Source organism: Oxyura jamaicensis, chromosome 13 (assembly GCF_011077185.1).
Source record: "Oxyura jamaicensis isolate SHBP4307 breed ruddy duck chromosome 13, BPBGC_Ojam_1.0, whole genome shotgun sequence".
Classification (NCBI taxonomy): Eukaryota; Metazoa; Chordata; class Aves; order Anseriformes; family Anatidae; genus Oxyura; species Oxyura jamaicensis.
The window spans coordinates 18,095,119-18,118,337 of NC_048905.1; the positions used below are offsets into that span (position 1 = coordinate 18,095,119).

At 56.9% G+C, this 23,219-nt stretch overlaps 1 protein-coding gene and 1 long non-coding RNA gene across 4 annotated transcripts; one reads left to right on the forward strand and one right to left on the reverse strand.

Moving 5' to 3' along the window:
- Positions 1-1,685: 1,685 nt before the first annotated feature.
- On the reverse strand, positions 1,686-23,019 carry FGF1 (fibroblast growth factor 1). Of its 3 annotated transcripts, none has more exons than XM_035338789.1 (4): positions 22,843-23,019; positions 7,524-7,724; positions 3,721-3,824; positions 1,686-2,859 (listed from the first exon to the last, which is right to left on the reverse strand). In XM_035338789.1, exons 2-4 carry the CDS (start codon positions 7,690-7,692, stop codon positions 2,665-2,667), a joined length of 468 nt encoding a protein of 155 aa, XP_035194680.1. In that variant the 5' UTR covers positions 7,693-7,724; positions 22,843-23,019; the 3' UTR covers positions 1,686-2,664. The 3 variants fall into 3 exon arrangements, with proteins under 3 accessions (XP_035194680.1, XP_035194681.1, XP_035194679.1); XM_035338790.1 differs by lacking the exon at positions 22,843-23,019 and adding an exon at positions 20,382-20,607 and having other exon boundaries at positions 1,686-2,856; XM_035338788.1 differs by lacking the exon at positions 22,843-23,019 and adding an exon at positions 20,382-20,597.
- On the forward strand, positions 2,796-9,127 carry LOC118173858. The gene is made up of 3 exons (XR_004754419.1): positions 2,796-2,937; positions 3,655-3,756; positions 8,996-9,127. It is a non-coding gene; the product is annotated as an uncharacterized LOC118173858 (long non-coding RNA).
- Positions 23,020-23,219: the final 200 nt, after the last annotated feature.

The following is a 23,219-nucleotide window of genomic DNA, read 5'->3' on the forward strand; positions in this document are numbered from 1 at the left end:
GACCCTGCTCCGTGTGGCCCCACGGTGCTGGCACCACCACGCTCCCCCTTCCCATGGCTGTGTGCTGGGAGAGTGGGTGGGGGCGATGCTATCAGCGCTCGGGAAGGCTTCGGAGCCAGCGAGTGCAGAACTTCAGGAGTGTGGTAATTAGCAAAGCAAGGCTAGAGAGAAGTAATTAGTGGCTAATTACTGCTGCAGAAATACACGACCCGTAGCGCCTGTTGTCTCCACCTCCCACATGGAGATGCCTTGCCCGGCCGTGCCAGGAGCGGGCAGCGCCTTCCCCGCATCCCTGGGCCCTGCCTGCGGGCATTTGTCCTTCCTCGTGCCCCTCCAGCTCGGCTGCCCAGCTGTTTGGGGTGGTTTTGTGGTCCTCAGACCCCGCTGCTTGTTTGTCATTATTACTTCTGAATCGGGATGCGGTAATTGATGAAAATGTCCCGCTGGTTTCAGAGCGGGGACCCCTGGGTGGCTGCACGCCCCTCGCTGGGTTTGGGGGCTCCCTGTGCATCCACCCCTGTGGGCAGCACCCAGTTGGTCCGGCTGGCAGCCTGCAGGACAGCACCAGCCCTGCGGAGCCAGGGATTGGCCCCAGGCTGTGCAGGCAGGAAGGCTGTTTGGTTTTGCTCTTCAGAAAGCTTATATGAAGACATCAGATCCATTGTTGGCTTTGGGAATGTGCTGGGATCTCACCTAGTGGTGTTCCCCCTGCAAAGAGCTGGGGAGAGCAGCTGAGCTGCTGCAGTGCTCCTGCCAAATACACACTTCTACTGTTTCCAAGGGCTTATCAAACAAAAACAAAGGTAAAATAAATGTGATTACCCATCTTTTCCCATCTGAATGGGAGTGCTTTCCACCACTGGCCTGTAATTATTATTCAACAATGTAATATTTAACAACCTTGGTTACACTGGGTACCTAAATGCCTCTTTTTTTCCCCCTTTTGCTGTTGACTAAGGAAAGTCAGGCCCTGACTGCAGGAGAGGAAGTACTGGAAAAAGCATTTAGGAGTCATGAGGCTCCATGGCTCTGTGTGCGTCCCCAGCCCAGCTCCTGCCCAGGATGGAGCTCACCTCGCCCCTCAGCCACCTGAACTGCAGCAAGTCCTGCTGCTCCTGGATAATTCTCCCCCATAGGAATTGCACAGTCGATTATTTTCATATATGCTAGAAATAGCAAAATGCTGATTATTGCTGTAGAAGCTAGGAAGAGCATAAGGTCATTGCCACCCTCCGTGCAGTGGGAGCATCCACTCGCTCTCGGGAGCGTGCTGGGTGCCTCGCTCTGTGGGCCCTCAGCAGGGAGCTGCTGGCTGCTCAGTGGTACTGGGACTGGGTAATGGTCCCCAGTGCAGCCTGGGGAGTTCTTCCAGCCTTTCCCCACTGCTCCTTGAAACAGAGCCTTGAACCTCATGCATTGGCTGCATTTCAACAGCCGCAGATGGACCCCATGGTCTCTGAAGCAGAAGTGCCTGCAGCACAGGACAAGGCTGTGTCACCCTCATATCCCAGTGCATGGGTCTCCATGCACATGTCCCTGCCTGGCTGCTGCCATCTGGGTGACTGCCTTTTGTCATTTCATCACAGAACATCCCTGTGACAAGGCACTGCACTCCATTCCAACTCCCGGAGAGGTTTAGACACTTTTTCTCAAGCTTCTTTTAATTGAAGACCATACGTAGCCTGTTCCAGTATTTCATATCAAACTTTATTATTCTGGTACCAGCACATTTTATTTACAGCTTGAAACTTCCATTTACAATGGAGAGGACTGGCCTGAACTTGGGCCCCAACGTGTTGCCCTGGCATAGTGCTGTGACACGGCCACTTTGCTGTGACACACGTGGGGCTCCCTGCAGCTCCCTGCCCTCATCCGTACTCAGTTCAGTCCGTCCAGTGTCCAGCCACATCTGTGTAGGGGCCTCAGCTGTGGTGTGCTGGGGAACGTGGGCTGCATCATGCCATGGCCAAACCCCAAACTCACCGAGGGGCCCTGGTGCCTTTTCCTCAGAACCCTGAAATCAGGCGTCAGTTGCTTCCACTCTGCTCTGTCCTCTCCAGGATAACATCGGGGTGTTGGTGCCGCTTCTGGACAGGACGTGTAAGAGATTTGCTTAATAAATAAATACAAATAACATATGGTTGATATTAGCATGAAATATAGTATTCATGTTGGAAGGAAGGCTAAGATGTTGAGGACTCGGAGCTTTTGGCTGCTGTTCGTTTAGCTTAGCACGACGAGGTTATCTGCAGGCGTTTCACCAGGCGTTGACTTGGTGGCATGAATCACGGTGCGGTTCGGAATGGCTCGGAGGGAGTTCTAGCAGCGATGTGCCGAGATGGATAAATACATTAACACAGAGCATCTGGAGAGGTGCTGGGCTGGGACGGCAGCTGGGTTGGGGAGGTGCTCGTCCCGGGGTGTCCTCAGCCCTGCAGTGTGACCCCCAGGCAGCGGGGTGAGGCTGAGGTGCTGGGGGTTCTCTGGTTCTCCATCACCTCTGCGAAGCGTCGTGCGGGGCTGGGCAGCTCTGGTTTGGTTTTGTTAAAGCCTTTACCTAAAGCTCGGAGCACTAACGCTTGGTTGGCTCTGCCAGACCAGCCAAAGAGGGACAGCAAGAGGGAGGGCGGCACGGGGGGCTCGGCTTGGGGTCGTGGTGGGGGCTCAGTCGGCCGACACGGGCAGCGGGAGGAAGAGGATCGCCTTCTGCCCGTAGTGAGTCCGTGGCCCCAGCTTGCTGTTCCCGTTCTTCTTCAGACCGACAAACCAGTTCTTATCGGCGTGCTTCTTGGAGACGTACGTGTTGTAATGGTTCTCCTCGATCCGCTCGAGGAACAGGCACTCTTCGCCCGGTAGCTGCTGGAAGAGAGCCGCGGGTGGCGGCAGTGAGCCCCTGCCCCGTGTCTGTGCCCTGCCAAGGTGACACGGGGCATGCAGGTGTGTGGCCTTGATTTATCTCCCTGGCCTGCTCCTGGCTCACCCGACGGGGCCCTGTCCCTGACCATTTCATTTGGCAACGTCTGAGCCCAGCGCCGCTCTCCGTAAGCTGCTGCTGGCGCACGCTCCTGCTCTGGCAGTGGTCGGTGCTGGCTGTGGGTGTAGGGGCCGAGCACGGGGAACAAAGCAGCTCTCTGGCAAGGCTAAGAAGCCTGCCGACAGGATTACATGACGCACGCTTTGCTCTAAATGGGACTACTCCCAAAGACACTGATTCTTTTTGGTGACACTGTATCCTAGGGCTCCTGGGCACAGGAGCTCCTTCCCCTCACCTTCCTGCTCACTGTGGCACTGTCACCACCTCTGGTGCGGGGCTGGACATCTGAGGGTGCAGAGGGAAAACCTAGGGAGGATTCTGCTTCCCCCCAGCCCTGTTGGCAGCCTGTGGCCCCCTTGCAGAGCCACAGAGCTGGCACAGCTCAGGGTCTGCGGGGGTCCCGATCCTGGAGCCAGCAGCTGCTGAGCTGGTAGGGAGCAGCTGCTCCAAGCACGACCGGTGGTGTTTGTCAGGTGCTCGAGGCAGGGCTGCAAATGGTGCTATTGGGTTACTTGTTTATTCCTCCCGCCCCCCCAAAATAAAGCTGGACGAAGAGTGGCCGTCCAGCTGCCAAAATAACAAACAGAGGCGAATTGTTGCTTGCGGTTTGCATTACTCAGAGCTACGAGGTTGCTGCAGACCTCAGAACCTCTCGGTGCCCGCTCCCGCAGGAGCCTCGCGCTTACCGAGCCGTACAGGAGCCCGTTGGTGTCCATTGCCAGGTACTGCCCAGACTTGGTGCTCTTTATATAAACCTCACCCACACTTTCCGCGCTTAGCTGGAGCTGAACTGAAAGTAAAAATAAAATGACAACAGCAACAAAAATAAGAGGAAAATAGGAAAAGGGAAAAAAAAGTGAAAGATAATGTCTAAGCTGCTAGGAAAGTTAGCAGGGTATTTTGGTGCCGAAGCTTGGGTTATAAAGAGCTTATGAGAAACAGTACAGAGCGTAATGAAAACATCTCCCTGTGCCCTCCCCTTCAAAGAAACCCCATAGCCATGTTTCAGGAACCAAAGACCAATTTTTTCCTTATTTTACATCAAAGGAAGGGCAGCCTTTTGGTTAAGACGCTGGAATGGGACACAGGAGATTGGGGTTTTAATTCTGGCTCTAATTTACAAATTTCTCATGTGGTTTTGACAAGACACTTGAGGAGTGACACATGAAACAGTATTTTGAGAGCTAAACCGGGGACAGACAGACTTCAGATGCCGGCGTTTCGAAACCGTGCCCCAAAGCATCCCGTCGGAGGATGCCTCGCCGGGGCTGCCGGGCGCAGTCGGGGAGCTGGGGAGCTCCAGAGAGCTGCAGAGGGGCAGCAAGCGCTGCCCATCATCCTGGAGAACAACACGGGCATCCTGCAGCTGTCCATGAGCCTTGCTCAGTATTGTTGCAGCTGCCATAAGCAGGTGGCACGCACTCGATAGCGACTGGGATCTGGGCCTGCCGGTGCAGAGCGATGGCTTGCAGCACAGCCCGCAGTGTTGGGCTCCCTGAGCAGCCCTGGGCTCGGGCTCCCAATGCCAAGGCAAAAAAAATCTCCTTGTTGGCCTCCTGCTGTGGGAGGTGAGCTGGGTCAGCGGCAGGCTGAGCGTCTGCGCCACCTCCCTCCCCAGCCCGTTTAGCCTTCCCCTTTGTGCCGTTTCTTATTTTACCCTCATGGGTTCCTTTCTTCCTTCCTTAGCTAATTACAGTGATTACAGCTTGGCTCTAGCTCTTGGTCAATGAATTTGTCAGGAGGAGGCAAGGGCAGAGGTGGTGTGGGTGCAGCCCGGGGGTGGTTCTCCTGCGCGCGGTTCCAGCAGCTTCACCTCGCCGCCGTGGGCACGCACTGAGCAGCTGCGTCGGCACGTGCAGGGGCTGCGGGTGTACGTGGGGTGATGTGCAAAACCCCAGCTCTTCCAGTCGCTCCCATCTCCAAGTCAGCTCTTTCTCCTGATCTTTTCCTGTAGAGATTTGTAGCAGAAATGTTGGGGTTGGTTTGAGTGAGGTGTGAGCAGACGCCTTAGCTCCAGCTCCTTCCTTTTTTTTTTTTTTTTTTTTTTTTTTAAATTTACTTTCTTTAATCCTTCCTGGAACAGTGTGCAGTGTGACCTCTTGGTGTGGCAGAAGCCAGGTCCCAAATCTTTGCTGTGATGGGTCTGTCCCTCGCTTCTGGTGCTCCCTGCTCAGCCGGAGGGGTTTGGCGGTGGCACGGCGGGGCTGCAGCCCCCAGCCTGCCTGTTGCTCCCACGGTGCTGCCTCCCACCCCCCGGCCAAGGAGGGGCCAGGGAAGGGGCAGTGGGACCAGAGCCATGGGGCTGTCCCCAAAACTGTCCAGGGGAGGGTGCATCAGTTCTTGCAAGTCTTCTCCTAGCTCTGTACAGAGATTTCGCTCCATGAAGTAACTGCACGAAGCAGAGAAGCTGAGGCTGGTTTTGGAAAAGAGTTGGGCTTCATCCTCAAGAGCCAAAAATGTTCTGGTACGGTTCCTTTTCATTTCATGGTGGAGGCTTGGGATGCCCAAGTGCTGCAGCAAAGGACCAGGGAAGGAATCAGTATGTAGGGCTGGGTGCTCAGGGCCCAGGACGAGTGACTTTATTTTCCCATTAGATATCCTCCTTGATTTTGTGCCCAGCACTTGGTGAGACAATGTCAGATACAACTAAGCATTTATCTGGAGCACCATGCGTGTGGGTGTGGGCAGCAGCTTGCAGAACAGCCATACCAGCTGTGATGCAGCCGCACACACCAGCCCCTTGCTGGAAGGTGGCTGTTCCTGAGCCTGGTCCCTCCCGGAGCATCTCCCCCTTCCCGGTGCCCCCTCCAGGCACTGCTCGGCTGCAGCTGGTCCCTTGCTGGCCCTGCCCGGCTCAGAGGACACATTTCCCGCAGGGACCTGGCTTTCTGCGTGCCGCCTGGTGCTTGCAGCAGCTGTGCAAGCAGCGCCCAGCACCCTGCTCTGCTCCCGTTACACCCCAGGGAACTTTGGCCAAGGGGCAGCGTTGGTGCCTGGCGTTGCAGGCAGGGACCCCGGAGCGCGCGGCGCTCGGTGCCCAGAGGCGTACCTCCCGCTGGCACGCCGCCCTGCGCGGAGTTTCCTCTGTAAATATTTGCACGGTCGGATATCCACGTTGTTGGGATCGTTTGCAGGAGGTTCCCTGCTGGCACAGGTTCCCAAACACATGGCCAGGACGGCAGCCGGCGAGGTGCGAGCATGCCGGGCTGGCACCGGTGGCCGGAGGTGGGATGCTCGCTGTGGGGGCAGCCCCAGGGGTCGGGTGCTGGGCTTGGGGTCGGGTGCTGGGCTTGGGGTCGGGTGCTGGGCTTGGGGTCGGGTGCTGGGCTCTCCCTGACACTGCCAAGGGTGCTGCGAAGGGCAGGGGAATGACATTTCTGCATGAAATTCTGCACAAACTGACTCTTCTTGAAACAGCAGTAACATGAGGAAAAGGTTGACTTTGGGGGAGAAAGCCACGTGGCCGCTTGTGGTTTAAAGAAAAAAATAAATGCTTTTCTTAGAATTTGTAGGGCTAATCGGGCTCCTCCCAGCGCTTCTTTCTAACCAAACAGGAGCCTGGCAGATCCCAGCTATATTCCAGTAAGCACCCGGGGCACGGTGTACACAGGCTGCAGAAAGGTTGCAGCCGAGCACGGTGAGCAGAGAGGGGCAGGATCCGGCCCCTGCCCTACCCCCTGCACCCCAGGAGCCGCTCTGCCTGCCCCACTCCCTTGGGCACAATTTCCCAAATGCTCTCAAGCACTTTGAAAGCACAATGTGGGCAGGGGGCTCTGCGTGCAGCTCCCTTCTGGCGGCTGGGCACAGCTCGGTCAAAGCCAGAGAGCTCAGCACCTCGGCCACGGGCTCGGCTTTGGTGGTGTGAGCTGTTGGCAGGGAGCGGGAAGGAGCTGTCAGTGCCGTTGGTGGCATGGGGAACTTCTGGAAAGGGCAGACAGCACCTTTCCTTGCTGTCCCTGCATTTTTAAAGCTGCGAGTCACAAAACCCTTCTGGCTGATTCTTGCCTCTGTTGGGCTTCTGTATCCCACAGGAATTTATTTCCCTACATTAGGGGAAAGGGAAGGTACCAAAGGCAAGGCACCATGTGCACAGCACAGATAAAATGCGCGCTGCATGCAGAGGGGTCGGGGCCCTGTGCGCAGGGAGCAGGACGGGGGCACTGCCAACAGACACCGCATCCCTGCCAAGCCTTCAGGACGAGGGGCAGCACCAGGGGACATCCAACCAGGTGTGATGGCTGTGGCCATACGCAGCATGTGCAGCCCCTCCTCAGCCTCTTTTTCCAGCTACCAGCTTGCTCATAAGCAGCCGAGCTCCAATTACCACCCCAGTTGTGCCCCGGGCGCTCTGCCCACCCGTGATCCCAGTAAGGACCAGTCAGCCTTGCCAGCTGTGTGCTGGGATGCTTCCCAGGGAAAAAGATAGCCAAGACAGTGCCAGGCACAGGAGCAAGCAGGAGAGCCGAGCAGCCACGCCGCGCGTGCTTACTGTGCTGGTCGCTTCGGTCCCGCGTCCCGTCCACCTTGCCGTCGGGAAGGATCCGTAGGAAGTGCCCCCCGTTGCTGCAGTACAGGAGCTTGGGCTTCTTGTAGTTCCCCAGGGGCAGGTTGAACTTCTCGGTCAGGGCGGTGAACGTGGTTATCTCCCCCTCGGCCATGCCTCAGCCTCTGCCGGCGGCTGGTGCCCAGGCTGCAAGAGACGGGGAGGTGAGAGCGGGCGCGGCGAGCTTCCTCGCACGGTGCCACGCTTATAAAGGGGCAGGCAGGGAGGGGGCCGGGGCAGGCGGTTCACGTGGCGGTGACACAGCCCCGCACGGTGATGCTCCCGGGAGTGGGAGGGCTGGTGGTCGTCTGCTCACCGGCGGCAGGGACAGGGGCCTTTTAATTGTGTCGTAGCGAACGCTGTTTTCTTTCTGCTTTCTATTGACGTGCGCACTAAAATTATACGCTGGAGAAAAAGTCTGAAAACAGCCGGCGTCTGATGGGAGCCCACAGGAGGCAGGAAGCCCAGGCTAATAACTCTCTCCACTATTATACCTCTCAGTCATGATAATGACTAGGACTGCACGCACGCTGCTAGATAAGCAAACATTTCTTCCTATCGTGGCATTCTGCACCTCACCTGGCTGAGGCACAGACGTGCTCAGGGTCAGGACAAAACATAGATATTCTGGGCAATAAACGAGGGCACAGGAGGCTTTCGTTGCCTGGGCAGTGAGCAGGAGATTTACCCACACAAATGTGGGTGATCCAACGCATGCGAAAAAAAGGAACTTTGAGGATAGCTTACGTCGTGCTGTGCAGCCTTGTATCCCAGCTGACACAGAAAGCCAGGTGCCTGGCCTAGAAACTGCGTTTAAGATCTGCCTTGAATACACTGACCCTCATGTGCAACGTTCCTCAGTGCTTGTAGAGAAGTGCATTTATGAACAGAAAGAGACAGGGCACAGGATAAACGTAGATGGAGGAAATGACTTTAAATGCCATTTATTCCCCGAGCTATACATGGGAATTGTTACATGCTCCCAATTTATACTTATGTTATTTACAGACTGTGAAAACATCTATTTAGCACTGAGTTGTGTTGCTGTTGAATTAGGATTGAACTGGTATCATGGTGGGTGTGTTTCCCAGTGACCTGGGAGTAACTGGGAGTGCAGCTCATGGCAGTACACGCACACAGCTATCCAGTGTGTGTGTGTGCAATCTCTAAACGTCTGGCTGTAAGCTCCTATTTAACTTTGCAAATGCAGCTGCAAGGAGGGGAAACTATGCCTCCAAGTGGATCCCCAAAGTCTGCAGGAGATAAAAAAATATGTGAAACTGCCAATTTTTTAAAAAAGGTTTTGATCACTAAAAACTAAAACCTTGGAAATGAAGACTTTGCTGCTGTTGTTGAAAACGTGCCCAGCCATTTCGACCGACTTTGGCTAGCTCACAGGCTTCATCCCTTTCTTTCAGATGCGTCCCTTTGGGGTCGCTATTAGAACAGCGAGATTTCCTAGGGGAGAACAGCCGTGAGGGAAGAAGCGTTCTGTGTCAGCCGAGGCCTAAATTCCTTCTGGCAGCGAGCAGTTCCCGACGGGCCCCTCTCCTGCCGACCCGTGGCCCGTGCCGTGCCGCAGCTGGAGGGCTGAAGTCACGGGGCAGGCAGCTGAGTGCGGGGTCAAGGCGCAGGGGCCCAGCCATGTATTATTATAAACTTTTCCCCACTGCCCTTTCTGCAGGACCGCTCTGATCTTGTTTCACGAGTCACGTTTTCTGGAACAATGCCTAGCGAGCCGCGCTTTATCAGACAAGAGTTTCCCCGGCTCTTTGCCGATGTGCCCAGGGAGCTGTTTTGGTGCTTATCGGCATCACAAAACCGGCTGTGGGCCAGCTCCACCCCGTATCGCGCATCTCCCCGAGGCTCGGTCTCGCTCTGCACCTATTTGCAAAGCCAAAAGCATTAACCTTCCTCTGCAGAAGTCAGGGCAAGTTTTATAACCATCTCTGGTTTCCTTGCTGCTTAAATGAACAAAAGCAGTGTCAGGCTCAGAGCGGGGACCTTCAGACTTGGCGTGTTTGGAAGCAAAAGCCCCTTGCTGTCCCGTCTGACACAGCCCGGTATTTTTGGAAATGCTCACTGATGGTGGCAAGCTGAAGGTGCTAGTCCTGATGCCCTGCAGTGAGCTCGGTGAAGAGGCCCAGGGCTGCTCAGGTGGAGCTTTATGCATCCTGGTGGCCTTCCAGGGCAGCTGGTGGGCTCCTGATGTATGGCTTTGAAATCCTTTTTCAACACGGTTGTCAGGCAGCTGAAATTAGGTATTTCTTAGAGTTTCCGCTCCCAAAACTTTTTTTTTTTTTCTATTGAGAAATCGTAATTTTCTTGTAGCAGTTCAGATTTAATACCGATAGCCTACCGTGCTCTGTCTGAACGAAAGCCTTCAAGTCACTCAACGTGGTAGATAAGACCTCAGTGCTTTACCAAGCATTAATCAAGATCAGTGGCACTGTGTAATTTACTGGAAACAAAGCTTTTCTTAAACCTTCCTCTGAGGGCAAAAGGCTCTCAGAAATCTCCCGGGCTGGTGGTGGAGAGAAGTGAGAAGCAAACCTCCCAGGGCTCAGGGCAGGAGCTCAGCAGCGCTGCGCCGCAGCCAACGTGGGTGAGGTGCAGACCGGTGCTCCCCTTGTTTACTGGCGTGTCTGCACGGCTGAGTGCCTCTATGGATAGCTTTAACAGAGCAGCTCTGCTGGAAATTGTTTCTTCATTTTCGTGTATTTCCTTTAAGGTTTTTTGCTATTTTTAGAGCACCTTCAGTGCTCGCCAGCTGCCTTTGACTCCACAAGAGAAGCTGAATGAACACGATTTTCCACTCCCATTGTCTCTCCTTGCTAAATACTGTTGCTGTTCTCATACTTTTATGGCCGTGTAGTTGGTACTCTACGCACAGTACCACTCCTGGCCCTACTATTATACTTCTGGCAAGAAAATGTTATTTTTTAATGGGAATTTCGTGTAATCTGGCATCTGGATTTCCCCATCTAATAGTGGCAGATGTCAAAACCTCCCAGGTCAGAAATCAGCTTTCTAGAGATAACAAAGGAGTTAAGAAGAGAGCTTCCAAAGGTGAATTCTGACCACGTCCCACTGACCTGCAGCCACCGGCTGCGGCAGTGGGGAGAGGAGCCGGGCGCGAGGCCCCAGGAGCCGAGAGATTCTGAGAAGTTCGGGGCTGGATCCAGGCTTTATCACCGGCTGCTGCAGCTGCCAAACCAGAGGCTCTGATGTGAAATCCCAAACTCTGACAGCATCCGAGCGAATGCTGAGCCACGCTGCCAGTGCCAGGTGAGCTCTGCGTGAGCTCAGAAGCCAGCGGGTGCGCTGGGGCAGCGAGCAGGGGGCTCCTCGTCCCTTCCCGTTTTAAAATCAGGGCAGGCTTCCCTGGCCAAAAGGCACAGTTTTCCCCCTCGCTCCCTTTACAAAGATGGTGCTGGTGAGAGGCTGGCAGCCTGCAGGACTGCTGGTGACCCTTGGATTCACGGGGCCGCCAGGTAAGGTGAGCCTGTTCTGTCTTCATTGTAAAGCTGCTGCCCACAGGAACCCAGAAATGTCACACTGACTGTGGCTTAGAACAACTCAAATTCATTGAGGCTGTTGTTGGCTTTGGATGCAATCTTTTTATAGGACCGGGAAGAAACGTTCTGGATGGGCTCTGCTGAGCATCCCTGCAGAACGAGGTTGGAGGCGTTGGTGACCAGTGCAGTTAATACCAATTGTCACTGAGATGATCGGATAATGACCGTAGAGAAAGCTGCAAACAAAAGACAGCCAAACCCAGGATCTGTTAGGGTTTCCTCAGACTCCTCGTAATCAGATCGGTGTCCTCAGAATTAGGCCCTGGAGAGTTCAGTGGGAACACTGCAATTGGTTTCACTCTGGAACGTGTTATTTTCTCCTTTAAAACAGAAATCATATTTATCCCAGGGTGCCACCAGACTGTGCTGCCTCCTGATGGGCTCATTTCCCAGCCCAGCTTTTGGCTTCAGGCAGCTCTCTTCCCAGGAAATGTAGATAGGGTGTACAAGAATGGTTACAACAGGTAAAATACTTTAAAGGAATTTAAGCTCTGGCTTTCCTCCATGCATTGTCTGCCCTGGTGGATTCCTGAAGCACGGGAGCTGACAGATATGGCTTCAGGGAGCTGGCTGGGGTGATCCAAGAGCTGCCCGAGCCTGCCGAGGAAAAATTGCTTGGATAAACAGGGATTTTATTCATTGCAAGTCAGAGAGATCCGCTGTGTGGGACAGATTTCCTCACCCGGGAACAGCAGGCCATGCTGGATGCAGGGTCAGAGCTCAGCAAGAGCCTTCCTCGTGTGCGGGTGGCTCCAGGACCCGCAGCGTGCTGGGGCTGGGGCCGTGATGGGCACAGCCAGCGGGCTGGGGCGGCCTGGGAGCACGGCCGGAGGAGCCAGGCACTGCCGTGATTCCTCGGATCCTCACAGGAGGACTTAATCAACAAGCAGGCAAAGCCTACGATAAATATGTAACAGATTGTTTTGTGCATATCGGCAGAAAGCATTGGTTTGCTTCTAGTCAGTGTTTATGGTAAGAAGAGCTTATTTCTAGCAATAGAATTAGCTGCTTAATGACGTGTTTATCAGTCAGGTTTTACCCTTTGTTAGTGGAATTTGTGCTCTAAAGTGTGACCAAAGCTGTAGGAATTAATTTCACTTCTGCCCACAGTCTCCTGCTCTCCACCCTCAGCCCGGCGCTGGGACGCCGTAAGGTCGGCATCACCGTGGCCATGCCAAACCCTCCCAACGCTGTCTCAGCTCCCGGCCCCTCTTTGTGCCCCATGGGGAAGCCCTTGGAGAAGTGTGCACGTCCCAGGGACAGAGCTCTGTGCAGCCCCCTGGGACGTGCTGGCATTTCCCTTCAGGGTCCTGTGTGATTGCTGCGCGTCTCTGGACCGGGATGCCCAGCACAAAGTCTCAGCAGAGCGGTGGCATCGGTGGGGAGACAGGAAAACAGAGCGACAATCTGCTTTCTAATTACCTTCCAGCCTCTCCTACCTCCCCACCCACACCCTTCTGCAATCTGGTGATTAACTTAATTACAGCCCCAGCTCCTGAAGTCGGTCCAGCCGGGGAGCAGGAGCTCTGCCAGGAGGGTCTCGTTCCCCATGGCCTGGCTGGGCTCAGACCAAGCACGTGGACGCGTCCATGAGCAGCGCTGGCTGCAGATGCAAATCCCACGGCCTCGTGTGCGGGATTTAATCGTTAATCTCGGTGCTCGCCAGATGTGTGGGACCTGTCTCATGGAAAGAACACCCTGGACAGAGAAGCGCAAGAGCTCAGTTTCTCCAGCGAAGGAGGGGGTGGGAGATGTGTTGCAAGGGGGCACCTTTCACCTCTGGGCTTTGCAGCCGGAGGCGATGCAGCTGCCGGGGGGCTGGGGGTGGCTGCTGCTCCTTCCTGCTCCCGCGGCGTGCTCCCTCCCCAGCAGGGGATCTGCTCCTATCCGTGCTTTAAGGTGCTGTTTACAGCATTTGTTAGAAATTACCCAAGGTAATTAGTGTTGTGCAGATACGGAAGCTTTCCCCTTCCCTCTAGCAGAGGGCACATGCTGCCTTTTCCAAGTCCCCCTGCAGGCTGGCACTGGCACCCACCCACCCTCCTGCTCCTTCGCTTTCCCGCAGCGCTGCCCCCAGCCCCTCGCTCACACCGACCGAGACGCAGGTGGGACCGACTGCTAAACCACGCCATGAGTCACCCGGCCCTCGTGGCCTTGACTTGCGTGCCCAAGGACGAAGGCTCCAGGCTGCTGGGGCTGCTGAAGCCCTGGGGATGGCGGTGGGGACCCTGCTGGGGACCCGCTCCCCCGGCGGGCAGGGAGGTTAAGCTGGGTGATGCTTGCCCAGCTCATAAATGTCACCGCCCCCCCCTTGCCACCCGCCCCCAGTGTCCAGGCAGGACGCTGGGCAAAATGTCAGACCACAAAGCCGGGAGCTGTCTGGGCTCAGGTGTGGCTGCCCCGCGGCCGCTGGCTCCGGCCCCAGGCGCCCACAGAGGTCCGGCTGGCCAGACAGACGGCCGGACAGACGGCCAGCAGCCAGCCACCGCCGCACCTGGCCCCGGGCAGGCTTCTCACGGCATCTGGTTGTGCTCTGGTTATGGCACTTTTACCCAGCTTTTCCCTGTCTCCCTCTGGGAGCAAGTAGATGCGGAGATGAAAAGTGTGGCTGCTTGCAGAGCAGCTCTGCCCAGAAAAACCATCAGCCGACCCCAAATGACAGATTCTAGCCCCCAAATTTTACTCTGTGCTGTGCTCTTACGCCAAGGGGCTGACATGGTTCTCCTGCTGGGCTAGGTCCCCGCTGACCCTGTGCTCCCAGCCCAAGCAAAGCTCCCTGCCGATGGCCCCGGTCCTGGCCGGTGCCTTGTCGGTGCCCCTCTCCTTTGCCCTGCTACCAGCTGCGGGCCCGTGCCAAGCTCTCATCACTCAGACGGGTCCAAAATGTCATCATGCTGTTGCCAATAAGGCATGAGGCTTGAATTAGGAGCGAAAAGCAGCGATTTGCATGTGTTGTCAGATGTAACACTTCCTTCAGCTGGCCCTCTGAAGAATGGCCAGACTTAATCAAGGGTTGGCTCAGGCTTCAAAACCGGGACTGGAGTTTGGGTTCAGACTTTTTACCATGTCCTTCCCCCTAGAAGAGGAGAATGCTGGAAGTGAGGGTTTCATCTCCAGGCCAAGTGAAACCTCACAGCCATACTCGTGGTTAACCATCAGTAGACATATCATCACTCAGAAATCAGGCTTCCTCCAGCAGAGTCTCAGTCTCTGTTGTTCCAAGGAAAATCACTTGGTTTCTGGGTTCTCTATAAGCTTAGCAGTGATTTACTGCCCTGAAAATGCACGGGGAGTTAATTATGTTCATTCTAAAATATTTGTAAAAGGGCTATAGGGCTTGTCGTGTTACGTTCTGAGAAAAGCTGCCTAGGAGAACTCTGTTCTTGATTCTGCTGCTTAGTGTTGTCCTTTAAATGCCGTGTCTAGTAGCTGCGGGTGCCTGAGTAAACAGCCTGGGCTGTGTTTTGCCCTGCACACTGTTGCTCAATAACTTAACAGCACAACAAAAGCTTGAGATAATAATTACAGGGAAAATCCTCTGATAAATAATAATTTTCTTATCTGCGTGCCTTGAGGGCTGGAGAAAATGCCTTGCAGTGTGAAGCCATGGTGCACAAGAACATGCAGGCAAGCTCAAAGCTGAATCTTTGTTAATTCGGATGAGAGGCTCAGCCACAAAACAAAGAAGCCCCACAGGATAGTTAACGGGGGGGATAACGCCTCCGTATTCAGCTAGTGAGCCCGCTGTGTGCTCCCCTCCTGCTGCCAGGAGAGCAAGGTAGAGGTCGCTCCTGTGGCACATGGTCTGAGGCCAAATCTGGGGTTTCTCAGCTCAGCCCCAGGGACCCCGAGCTGCCTGTGGGTGCCCCGCTGCCCCTCGGAGAGGAGCACGACCTGCATGCTGCAGGTGCCAGCCTGAGGTAGGAGACAGCCCTAACCCCGGTCCTCCCAGGATCTCACCATTTAGCAAACTAAACCAAAAGTGTACCCACTTGAGGAGCCTTAGGTACAGCGTGAACGTGCGCTGTAAGGATGTGCAGCTGTTAGAAAATTCGCTAATGACTTCTCTGGGGGAAAAAAAGTCTGTGAAAGGCAGGGCAGCTCTGGGGAGCTGCTGGGCCACAGGCAGGTGAAAAAGCTTTGTACAGGGAGCTCGTGGAGCTGTGGAGACGTGTGGAGGGGACCGGGAGGTCTCTTTCCTGCTTGGATGGCACAGGGGCTGCAGAAAGCCCCTGGAGCAGATGGTTGCTTGTGTGCGACTGCCCCTGGCAGAGCAGAGTGGGGAGATGGGCAGAAAAGCAGCCCTGGCACTGAGCACCAACAGTGGCAGCATTTTCAAGGCGGTTTCTGGCTCACAGAGTGCCCCTGGTACAAGCAAACAGCGTGAGTGTGGAGCTCCCGTCCGGAGCAGAGGCTGGGATTTGTTACGGTAAAGATCTCCCCCTCCTGTCCGCCCCGGCAGCACCGGGATGAGCAGAGGGAAACAACGGGCTTGGGGTGCCTGCCCTGCTGCTCTGTGCCCCAAACACTGCCCAGGAGGGCTCAGGGACATCGGGGCCACCCGGAGCAAACCGCGGTGGCCGTGCCTGGAGGGTTGGCTCGCGGGCTGGGCGAGCTGCCCGAGCCCCGTGGGCTGGGGATGCTGCGGGGAGCCGAGCCTGCGAGGGCGCCTGCACACCTGGCATGGAAATAATAGAAATTTTGGCAGAAGGAAGGTCCCTGCAAGGGTGAGGGCTTGGCCCAAGGTGGGACCAGCGGTTTGCTAACGCCAGAGGCGTGGGAAGAAAAGCCCCAAGGTCAGGGCTGACGCCCAGATTTCTCCTCTTAGAGCACGGATCTAAATTAAGAGCCGGGAGCGGGGACAAACGTTCTGAGCCCAAGAAGGCCGTGAGTCATCCACGGCCGTGTGTCTAGACCGCTGTGGGCAAGCAGCGGGGCTCTGGGAGGATGGCTCAGAGCAAGCAGCCCCGCGCCAGGAGCCTGGGGACAGACGGGGCCGGGACGTCGCCCTGAGGTGCAGGCGCAGAGCCAAGGGGGGGGGGGGGGGTTGGCGGGGCCGCAGGCTTGAAGCTGTGGTACAAAGGTGTGTGAAGATGCGGTGCTGGGCTTAGAAGAGTAATGTTTAGCAGTGGCTGTGTATTAGCTATTCTTCTAAGGAAATCATAGATAGAAACCGTGGTGCTCTGAGGGCTTGTGCTGGTCATCGCCTGCCACATTGAGCAGCCAGGAAAATGGAGTTATTTTGTTCCACCGTTTGCACATGAAATTTCAGAAGGTAAAGAGGGGCTGGTGGCAGACAGAGCCGTGCCAGCTGCAGATCCCGGGCAGGGCTGCTCTGCTCCGGGAGGCTGCAGCGTCTGCACCTGTCTGCGACAGCAGCATTCAAATAAAATAATCTGGGGCTGGATGCAAGGCAAAAAATAGTAAGTGCTATGACTGAGAATTACTGAGTCAGGCATCTTGTTTAACAAATGGAGAGAGGAAGGGAGGATTATTGCATCTATTCGGGCCACACAACACGCTGGGGCTGAGAGAGCATGACAAAGCAACAGCTCCTCTCTCTCTCGCTGAACTGGTTTTCAACAAATTCTTCTGCAAAGGGATTTCTATTGTGAGCCGTTTAAAAAGCAAACCCGGCCAGGCCGCCAGCCTGAACGATAATCGTTTACATGCAGTTGCACAAAATGAATGTAAGATTTCTAAAAACGCCCCGGCCGTGAATCACTGCGTGCTGTGTCACGCAGCGCCGCGCGCCGTGCCCAGCCGGCCGTGTCACCGGGGGGCTGTGTGACACGGGGCCAGCGCTGCCCTTCCCCGGGTGCACAGGCTGTCCCAAAGCTTTCCACTGGCATCCTGCTCGTGGCACCTAGGAGGGGTTCCCCTGCCTCTGCTCAGGCTACGTGCTGCGGCAGCTGCGCCCCTCTCTCGTGGGCGAGCCCCCAGCTCAGTCTGGGGCTGCCTGCTTGGGCTTGGTGCTGCTGGGGCTGGCCGGGCTCTGCCTGCTGAGATCTTACTGGGGCTGCTGCTGGCTTTGGCTTGACCTGTGGTTAATGACCATATTTTGGGTTGACCTGTGGTTAACGACCATATTTTGGGCTGACCTGTGGTTAATGACCACCTTTCTTCACCATTCCTTGCAACCTCTTATTTCTGAGCCCTAATTCAGAGAGGAATGCATTCATCTCATCCCAGCTCCTGTGATTTTGGGGGTTACGAAATTAAGGATGATTAAAGGGGGGGTAACACAACAGGCAAGCATACTTGGCATTGCTGCGGCTGGCGCCCTGGAGGCTCTGGAGAGGAAGGTGCTGCTCTCGCAGCGGGTGAGGCCAGACCAAGGCAGCCCCAGCCGCACTTCCAGAGGTCTCTGTGCAGTTACCAGGCAAGTGTTTAACCACTGCGGGGCTCCGGCACCCCGCTCTGATGGGAATTACCCCAGAGCTGCAGGGATTTGGGGGGCCAGGGCAGCACGGCCGCGTGCACTGCACCCTGACACCGCACCAGGCTTGGGGCAGCAGCCTCCTCTGGTCATCTCATTTATTTCCTGCCAGGGAGAAGCCAAAAGCTGACAGCAGTTTCTGTAAAAAGGCTACATCCCCCTGTGTTAATTTCCATCTGCTCACCCTGCTGCAGCAGCAGCGCTCGTGCCCAGGATCAGCTGCCTCTGCCCAGCCTGAGCGTTTGGTGCACGGGGTGGTCACAGGGACCACGAGGAGGAGGACACAGCCCTGCAAAGCCAGAGCCTCCTCCAGGGGCGAGCCTGGGATGCGCAGCCAGCACGAGATGGGAACCGACTCAACCTCCAGCTAGCAATTATTGCACCATTAAAGTGAAAATTGGTGATTGCCTCCTCATTGAAAAGTTACAACTTTCTTTAATTAGTACCCTAAAGCGAGGCTTATTTCCTGTTGAAATGTGTGCGCTTGTGGTTCAGGATTGCAAAGTCTCTTAAAAATCCTTTTTCATGCCTCCTCCCACGTACTGTTGCTCATGCGAATATGGGCATGCTGCGAAACGGACGGGGCCATTTGCGGTTTGGTTGGGTTCCTGCGCTAATTAAGGGCCTCATCCAGCCCCTAGGAGCTGCTGAAAACTGCACGGAGCTGGAAGAAGATTGACTGCTGCAGGAACCTGGGAGTGGCGCTTCCGAAATGACCCCGGGAATTTTCCCTGCGACGGGTACACACAGTCCCTGCGAGCGCAGAGTGGAAAATGCAGGCATGCCGAGCACCTGCAGGCACCTGCTGGGCTGCAGGGAGCAGCGGGAGCTGAGGACCGGGGCAGGGCTGGCGGTCACACACCTTGGGGCCTGCCCCGAGCCACGGCCAGCCCCGGGCAGCGTCTGCCCCTGCAGCCAAGGTGTGGGCACTGCTCCTGCCTCGGCCTGCCATCGCACGGCTCCAGGGCAGCCACGCTCTCTGGGTCACAGCTCTTCTAGGCAGAAAATGCCCATCTTTGTTACAAAGGAAAGAAAAGGGCCTTTAACTGCGAAGCTCTGTTTTTCTATTTATTTATTTATTTTCTGGCTTGGCGTCAGAAGAGAAAACGAATGTTTAGGAGGGTCTGATTTCGGTCTGCTCTATCAGCGCGCCATCAGAAGCACACTGAAAGAAAGCAGACTGAAATGAAGCTGCCATGGTTAATGTCATCATAGACCCTGTCACTTAGCCCTGACTCCTCACCACCATGACACATTGAGCTGCTCATTGCTGTCGAAGCCAAACTGAAGACGCCAAATACAAAGAAGAAATGCTGCAAGCTCCGACTGCCCTGCCTGGGAGGAGCAGGTGCTGTGCATGGAGCTGACCACCTCCTCCGAGCCCCCACAGTCCCCCACATGAGCATTTCAGCTTGCTCACACTGTCTGGCAGAGAGGAAAACACTGGCAAAACAAGTGCAGGGAGGCCCGAGGGCAGGTAAATGCTCCCAGCATGGTGGTAGCAGACATGGGGCTGCAGCCGGGGGAGCAGCGGGCAGCCAGAGCCCCGCCAGTGGGGAGCAACGTGGAAGGAGCCGCATCCAGCTGCAAAGGAGCTGCTGCGGCCGGGAGGAAGATCAAGGTCTCCGGAGTGGGAGGAAGGCCAGAGTCATTTGGGGAGCTTGGGAGGGAAAGCCTATCCCCTGGGCTAGGGTGGAGCTGGGAAGGAAAGTTTATCCAAAGGGCTTGCGAAGCTGGCTCTGGCCAGAGACCTCGGTGGACCCGAACTCCGATCAGCCCCAGTCCAAGTGCGTGTTCCTGCACGCCCCGAGCCAGCAGAGTGCTTGCAGCAGTGGCTGGAGGAAGTTTCGCTGACCCCGTCTTGTGGGGAGAACAATCAGGCATTGTCCTGCCCTACCGTCACCAAGTGCCCTTAGGAACCCATTAAACTTTAGACCCCTGGTTGTGCCGACCTGCCCATAAGGCTTGGGTGCTCTCCAAGGCTGCTGGGGTCACGAGGGGCCCGAGCTGCCTGCTACCAGCACATCACCCACAGCCGTGTGGGGCCGGGAGCCTGCAGGGCTTGGGGTGATGCTGGGGCACCTGCCTGCACCCCCAGGCCCAGGGAGCAAAGCGGGGTGGCGAGGCGAGCGAGGCGATGCTCCCACACAGCGGCTGCAGCGGCGTCCAGGCAAACCCCAGGGCTGGAGGGGGGCTTGGGTGTCTGCTAGGGCAGGCCCAAGGACTTTTTTTTTTTTTTAAAAAAGGAAATTATTAATAATAATAATTATTATTTTTAAATGGACCATTTTATAGTGCTGTATCACTTGAGCAAATTTCCTATTTGGAAGGAAACTTAAAACGCTCCAAATATTGCGTTTTGCAAAACAAAATATTTTAAAGATTCTGATTCAGATTGCGATACGAGCTGCTGGTCAACGCCTTCGTTTCACTTGCAGTCATTCTGAAACTGCAGGGGGAAATTCCTCTCTCCCGGTGGCAGCAGCCTGGTGACACTTGCAGGGACCGGGGCTCTGGGCGCAGTCAGGTAGGGGCTGGTGCCTGACATCCCACTTCTGTCGCTCTTCCCCCCTCCCGGCCCGGCTGTGAGCTCCTAAACCCCCCCGGGGACCCTGCCCTGGCCGCTGCCGCCCCGCGGGGTGCTGAGCAGCAGGCAGGGAGCCCCCGGCCCTGCGTGGCCCCAGGCCCCTGGGGGGCCGCATCCCGCCCCCTCCCCGCCGCATCCCGGGGGTACCGCGGCCTCCCCGCGCCCCCCGGCCCCCGCAGCATCCCGGGGGGGGGACGGACCCGTAACGCTGCCGTGGAGGAGCTGCCCCCGGCGGGCCCCGGCCTTGGGCGGGTGTCAGAGCGCAGGGAAGAACCGAAAAAAAAATAAGGAAAAAAAAAAAAAAAAAAAAAAAAAAAAAAAAGAGGGGAAAAAAAAAAAAAAGCCAAACCCGAGCCTATTGGTGGGGCGCTGCGGTGGGAGGGGAGCGCCCCCCCCGGCCGTGGCTCCGGCCCGAGCGCTCCCTGCTGCTGCTGCCGCCCCGCCCGCCGCACGGGGAGGCGCACCGGGCACCGGCACCGGCACTGGGCACCGGGGGCACCGGGTACCGGGCACCGCGCCCCGAGCTGTGCCGGCGGCGGGCACCAGCCGGGCTCCGGCCGCAGCAGGGTAGGCTCGGCTCGGCTCGGCTCGGCTCGGTCAGAGCCTGCCGCTGCCACGGGTGTGGGGCGCTGCGGCACAGCGGGGGCAGAGGGGAGAAAGCTGGCGGAGGAGCAGCGGTTCTTGCACTCTCTTTTCTCGTTCCCATCCCCATGGTCCTGCTGCTTTGTGCTGGCTGGTCCTGTGCCCTCCTGGGACGTGATAAACCCCTTTGCCCTGATGAGTGCCAGGCTGAGCTGCAGGGATGGGAGCTCTGCACCCCCCACCCTGTGCTGACAGTGCCGGGGTGCTCCGTGGTGGCAGAGGTCGGCCTTAAAAGCCGAAGTGCTCTCAGGAGCCTGATAAAGTGCAGGTCTGTATCCCCTGGGACACGGGGATCAGTGCCTGGTGTGGGCTCTGCGAGAGGCTGACCCAGGCGCACGACGCAGGGTTTGTGCTGGCTGCAGGGGTGAAGGAAGCAAGCGTGGTGAACGCGGAGCTTGGCCTGCCTCCACCGGCGTCCTGCAGTGTTGTTTGACCGGGGTTATCTGAGGCTTGCTTAAAATGCGTTTTCCGTCCTGGTTCTCATGGAGCCGGTATGTCTGGGCAGCCAAGCTGAGTCCAAAGCACACCGAGCCCAGACGTTTTGTTAAAAACATGTCCCAGTTCACTGCAGGTCACGGCAGTGGGTGCGGGTCGTTCTTGGTGCATCTGACACAGCCTGGGTGGGCTCTGGGCCTCCCCGGCATCCCCATGCTCTCTGCCCTTTGTGTGTTGGAACAAACCTGTGCGACATTTCCTCCTGCCACTGTAGCCGCGTGCCGAGGGTGGACGGGAACAACAAGCAAGACGAAGCCGAACATTTCTGACTCTCAGAAAATGACTGCCCTTGAATTAGGCTGAGCTTTTCCTGGGTAGCAGGCATTCGGGTTATTTGTGAAGGAGGAGTGCTAGGAAACGCAGCCCTGCCTTCGTACAGAGCTGCCTTCTGCTGTGCCCCCCCGCCTGCCTCCCCCTGTGCCAGGGAGCTGGGGGCTCCGGGCACTGCAAGTGGCACTGCGCGCCTGCCTCCCCCCAGATGCAGCTCTGTGTCCTCTCTGCGCGGCCTGGACGCAGCCGTCTCTGGTGAGAGCAATCGTTTGGCAGCCCCGCACAAGGCGCAGAGCGAGCAGTGGCTGGAAGCTCTGCAGCAGTCCCCGTGCCGAGGAGCGGCTTGGCCAAAGCCCAAAGGCTGACGGTGCCACCCGCGGCCCCGCGGGCCCTGCAGCGCTGCCCTCCCTGCCCGGGCCCCAGGGCGAAGCCGGGTGGTGGCAGATGCCTGTGCTGTTTTCTAGGCTCTCAGGACAGCTTTTGTCAGCTGGCTCCTGCTCCTGCCTCAGGTAAGGAACCCCCACACCTCGCTGCCTTGAATATTTGCTGACCTTCTTGGCTATGAGTCCCATGAATAATATACATTTCTTGGGGTTGTTTGGAAGCACGGTAAATAACCATGGAGTGGCTTTTTCCCTCGAGGAAACACGAGGAGCTGCCTTCTGTTCAGCACCCAGGCAGTGTGTGTTGCTGCTCTTCCCCCACATCAGGGTCAAGAGGCACTGACAACAGGCAAAACTTCCTGCAAGTCTGGTTTGAAATGAGCCCCTCGAGATGCCCCAGGTCCTGGCTTTGGGTTCATTCCTCTCCTTGGAGCTGCGCTGCTGGAAGGGCTGAGCAAGAGCTGCTCAGTCCAGGGCGACCTGCGGGCAGCACTGAAATGTGTCCCCCCCCCCCCCCCCCCCCCCCCCCCCTCCCCATTTTCTGTCCCTGAGCCCGGAGAGAGGACAAAGAAACCCCAGCCGCTCCCAGCCACGCACACCCAGCTGAGCAGCAAACTGCTGGCAGATCAGGGACCTGAAAGCTCATTGCAGACCTTGTGGGAAGAGTTTGCAAAGCCCAGGGCAGGGCTGTGGCTCTCCAGGGGCCATGGCCCAGAGGGGACACCAGGAGGGTGCTGCATGGGGTGCCCAGCTGCGGGGTCAGGGTGCACGGTGCTGTGCTGCTGGGGGTCACCCTGCCCCTCGCCCCACTGCCCCCAGGCCGGGCAGCTCCCGGCGCGATGCCCACACACCCCGCGCCCGCAGCACTCACGGCAGCTCGTGGGAAGAGCTCCAAGGAGAAGCGGTGTCCCTCAGACCGACACCAGCATCGGGGCTGCACCGGCTCCGGGCAAAATCCAGCTTGGGGCAGCGCGCGGTGGTGCGTGGGGCCGAGACGGCGCTGCCGTCACCGGAGCATGGGCCGCTGCGCTGTGCCCACATAGGACAAGGAAGTATGGATAATCCTTGGCCTTGCTATTTTTTTCCCCTCATGTGATCTTGCTTTTGGACTGCTATTTTGGGGCTGGACTCCAGCCCAGGTGAAAGACAAGGATTTAATCCAGCCTGCCTCCCCCATGCGCCCGGAGCGCTGCCAGGGACCTCTGCCTGTGCCTGGGTGCTGGGGCTACCCCTGCTGCCGGGGCTGGT

What these genes read in the sequence shown, in the direction of transcription:
- FGF1 (XM_035338789.1), bottom strand. Translation starts at nt 7,692, where the DNA reads ATGGCCGAGGGGGAGATAACCACGTTCACCGCCCTGACCGAGAAGTTC. An exon ending in GGACCGAAGCGACCAGCACA is followed by an intron (nt 3,825 to 7,523) that starts GTAAGCACGCGC and finishes TTTTACTTTCAG; the next exon opens with TTCAGCTCCAGCTAAGCGCG. An exon ending in ACGGGCTCCTGTACGGCTCG is followed by an intron (nt 2,860 to 3,720) that starts GTAAGCGCGAGG and finishes GCTCTCTTCCAG; the next exon opens with CAGCTACCGGGCGAAGAGTG.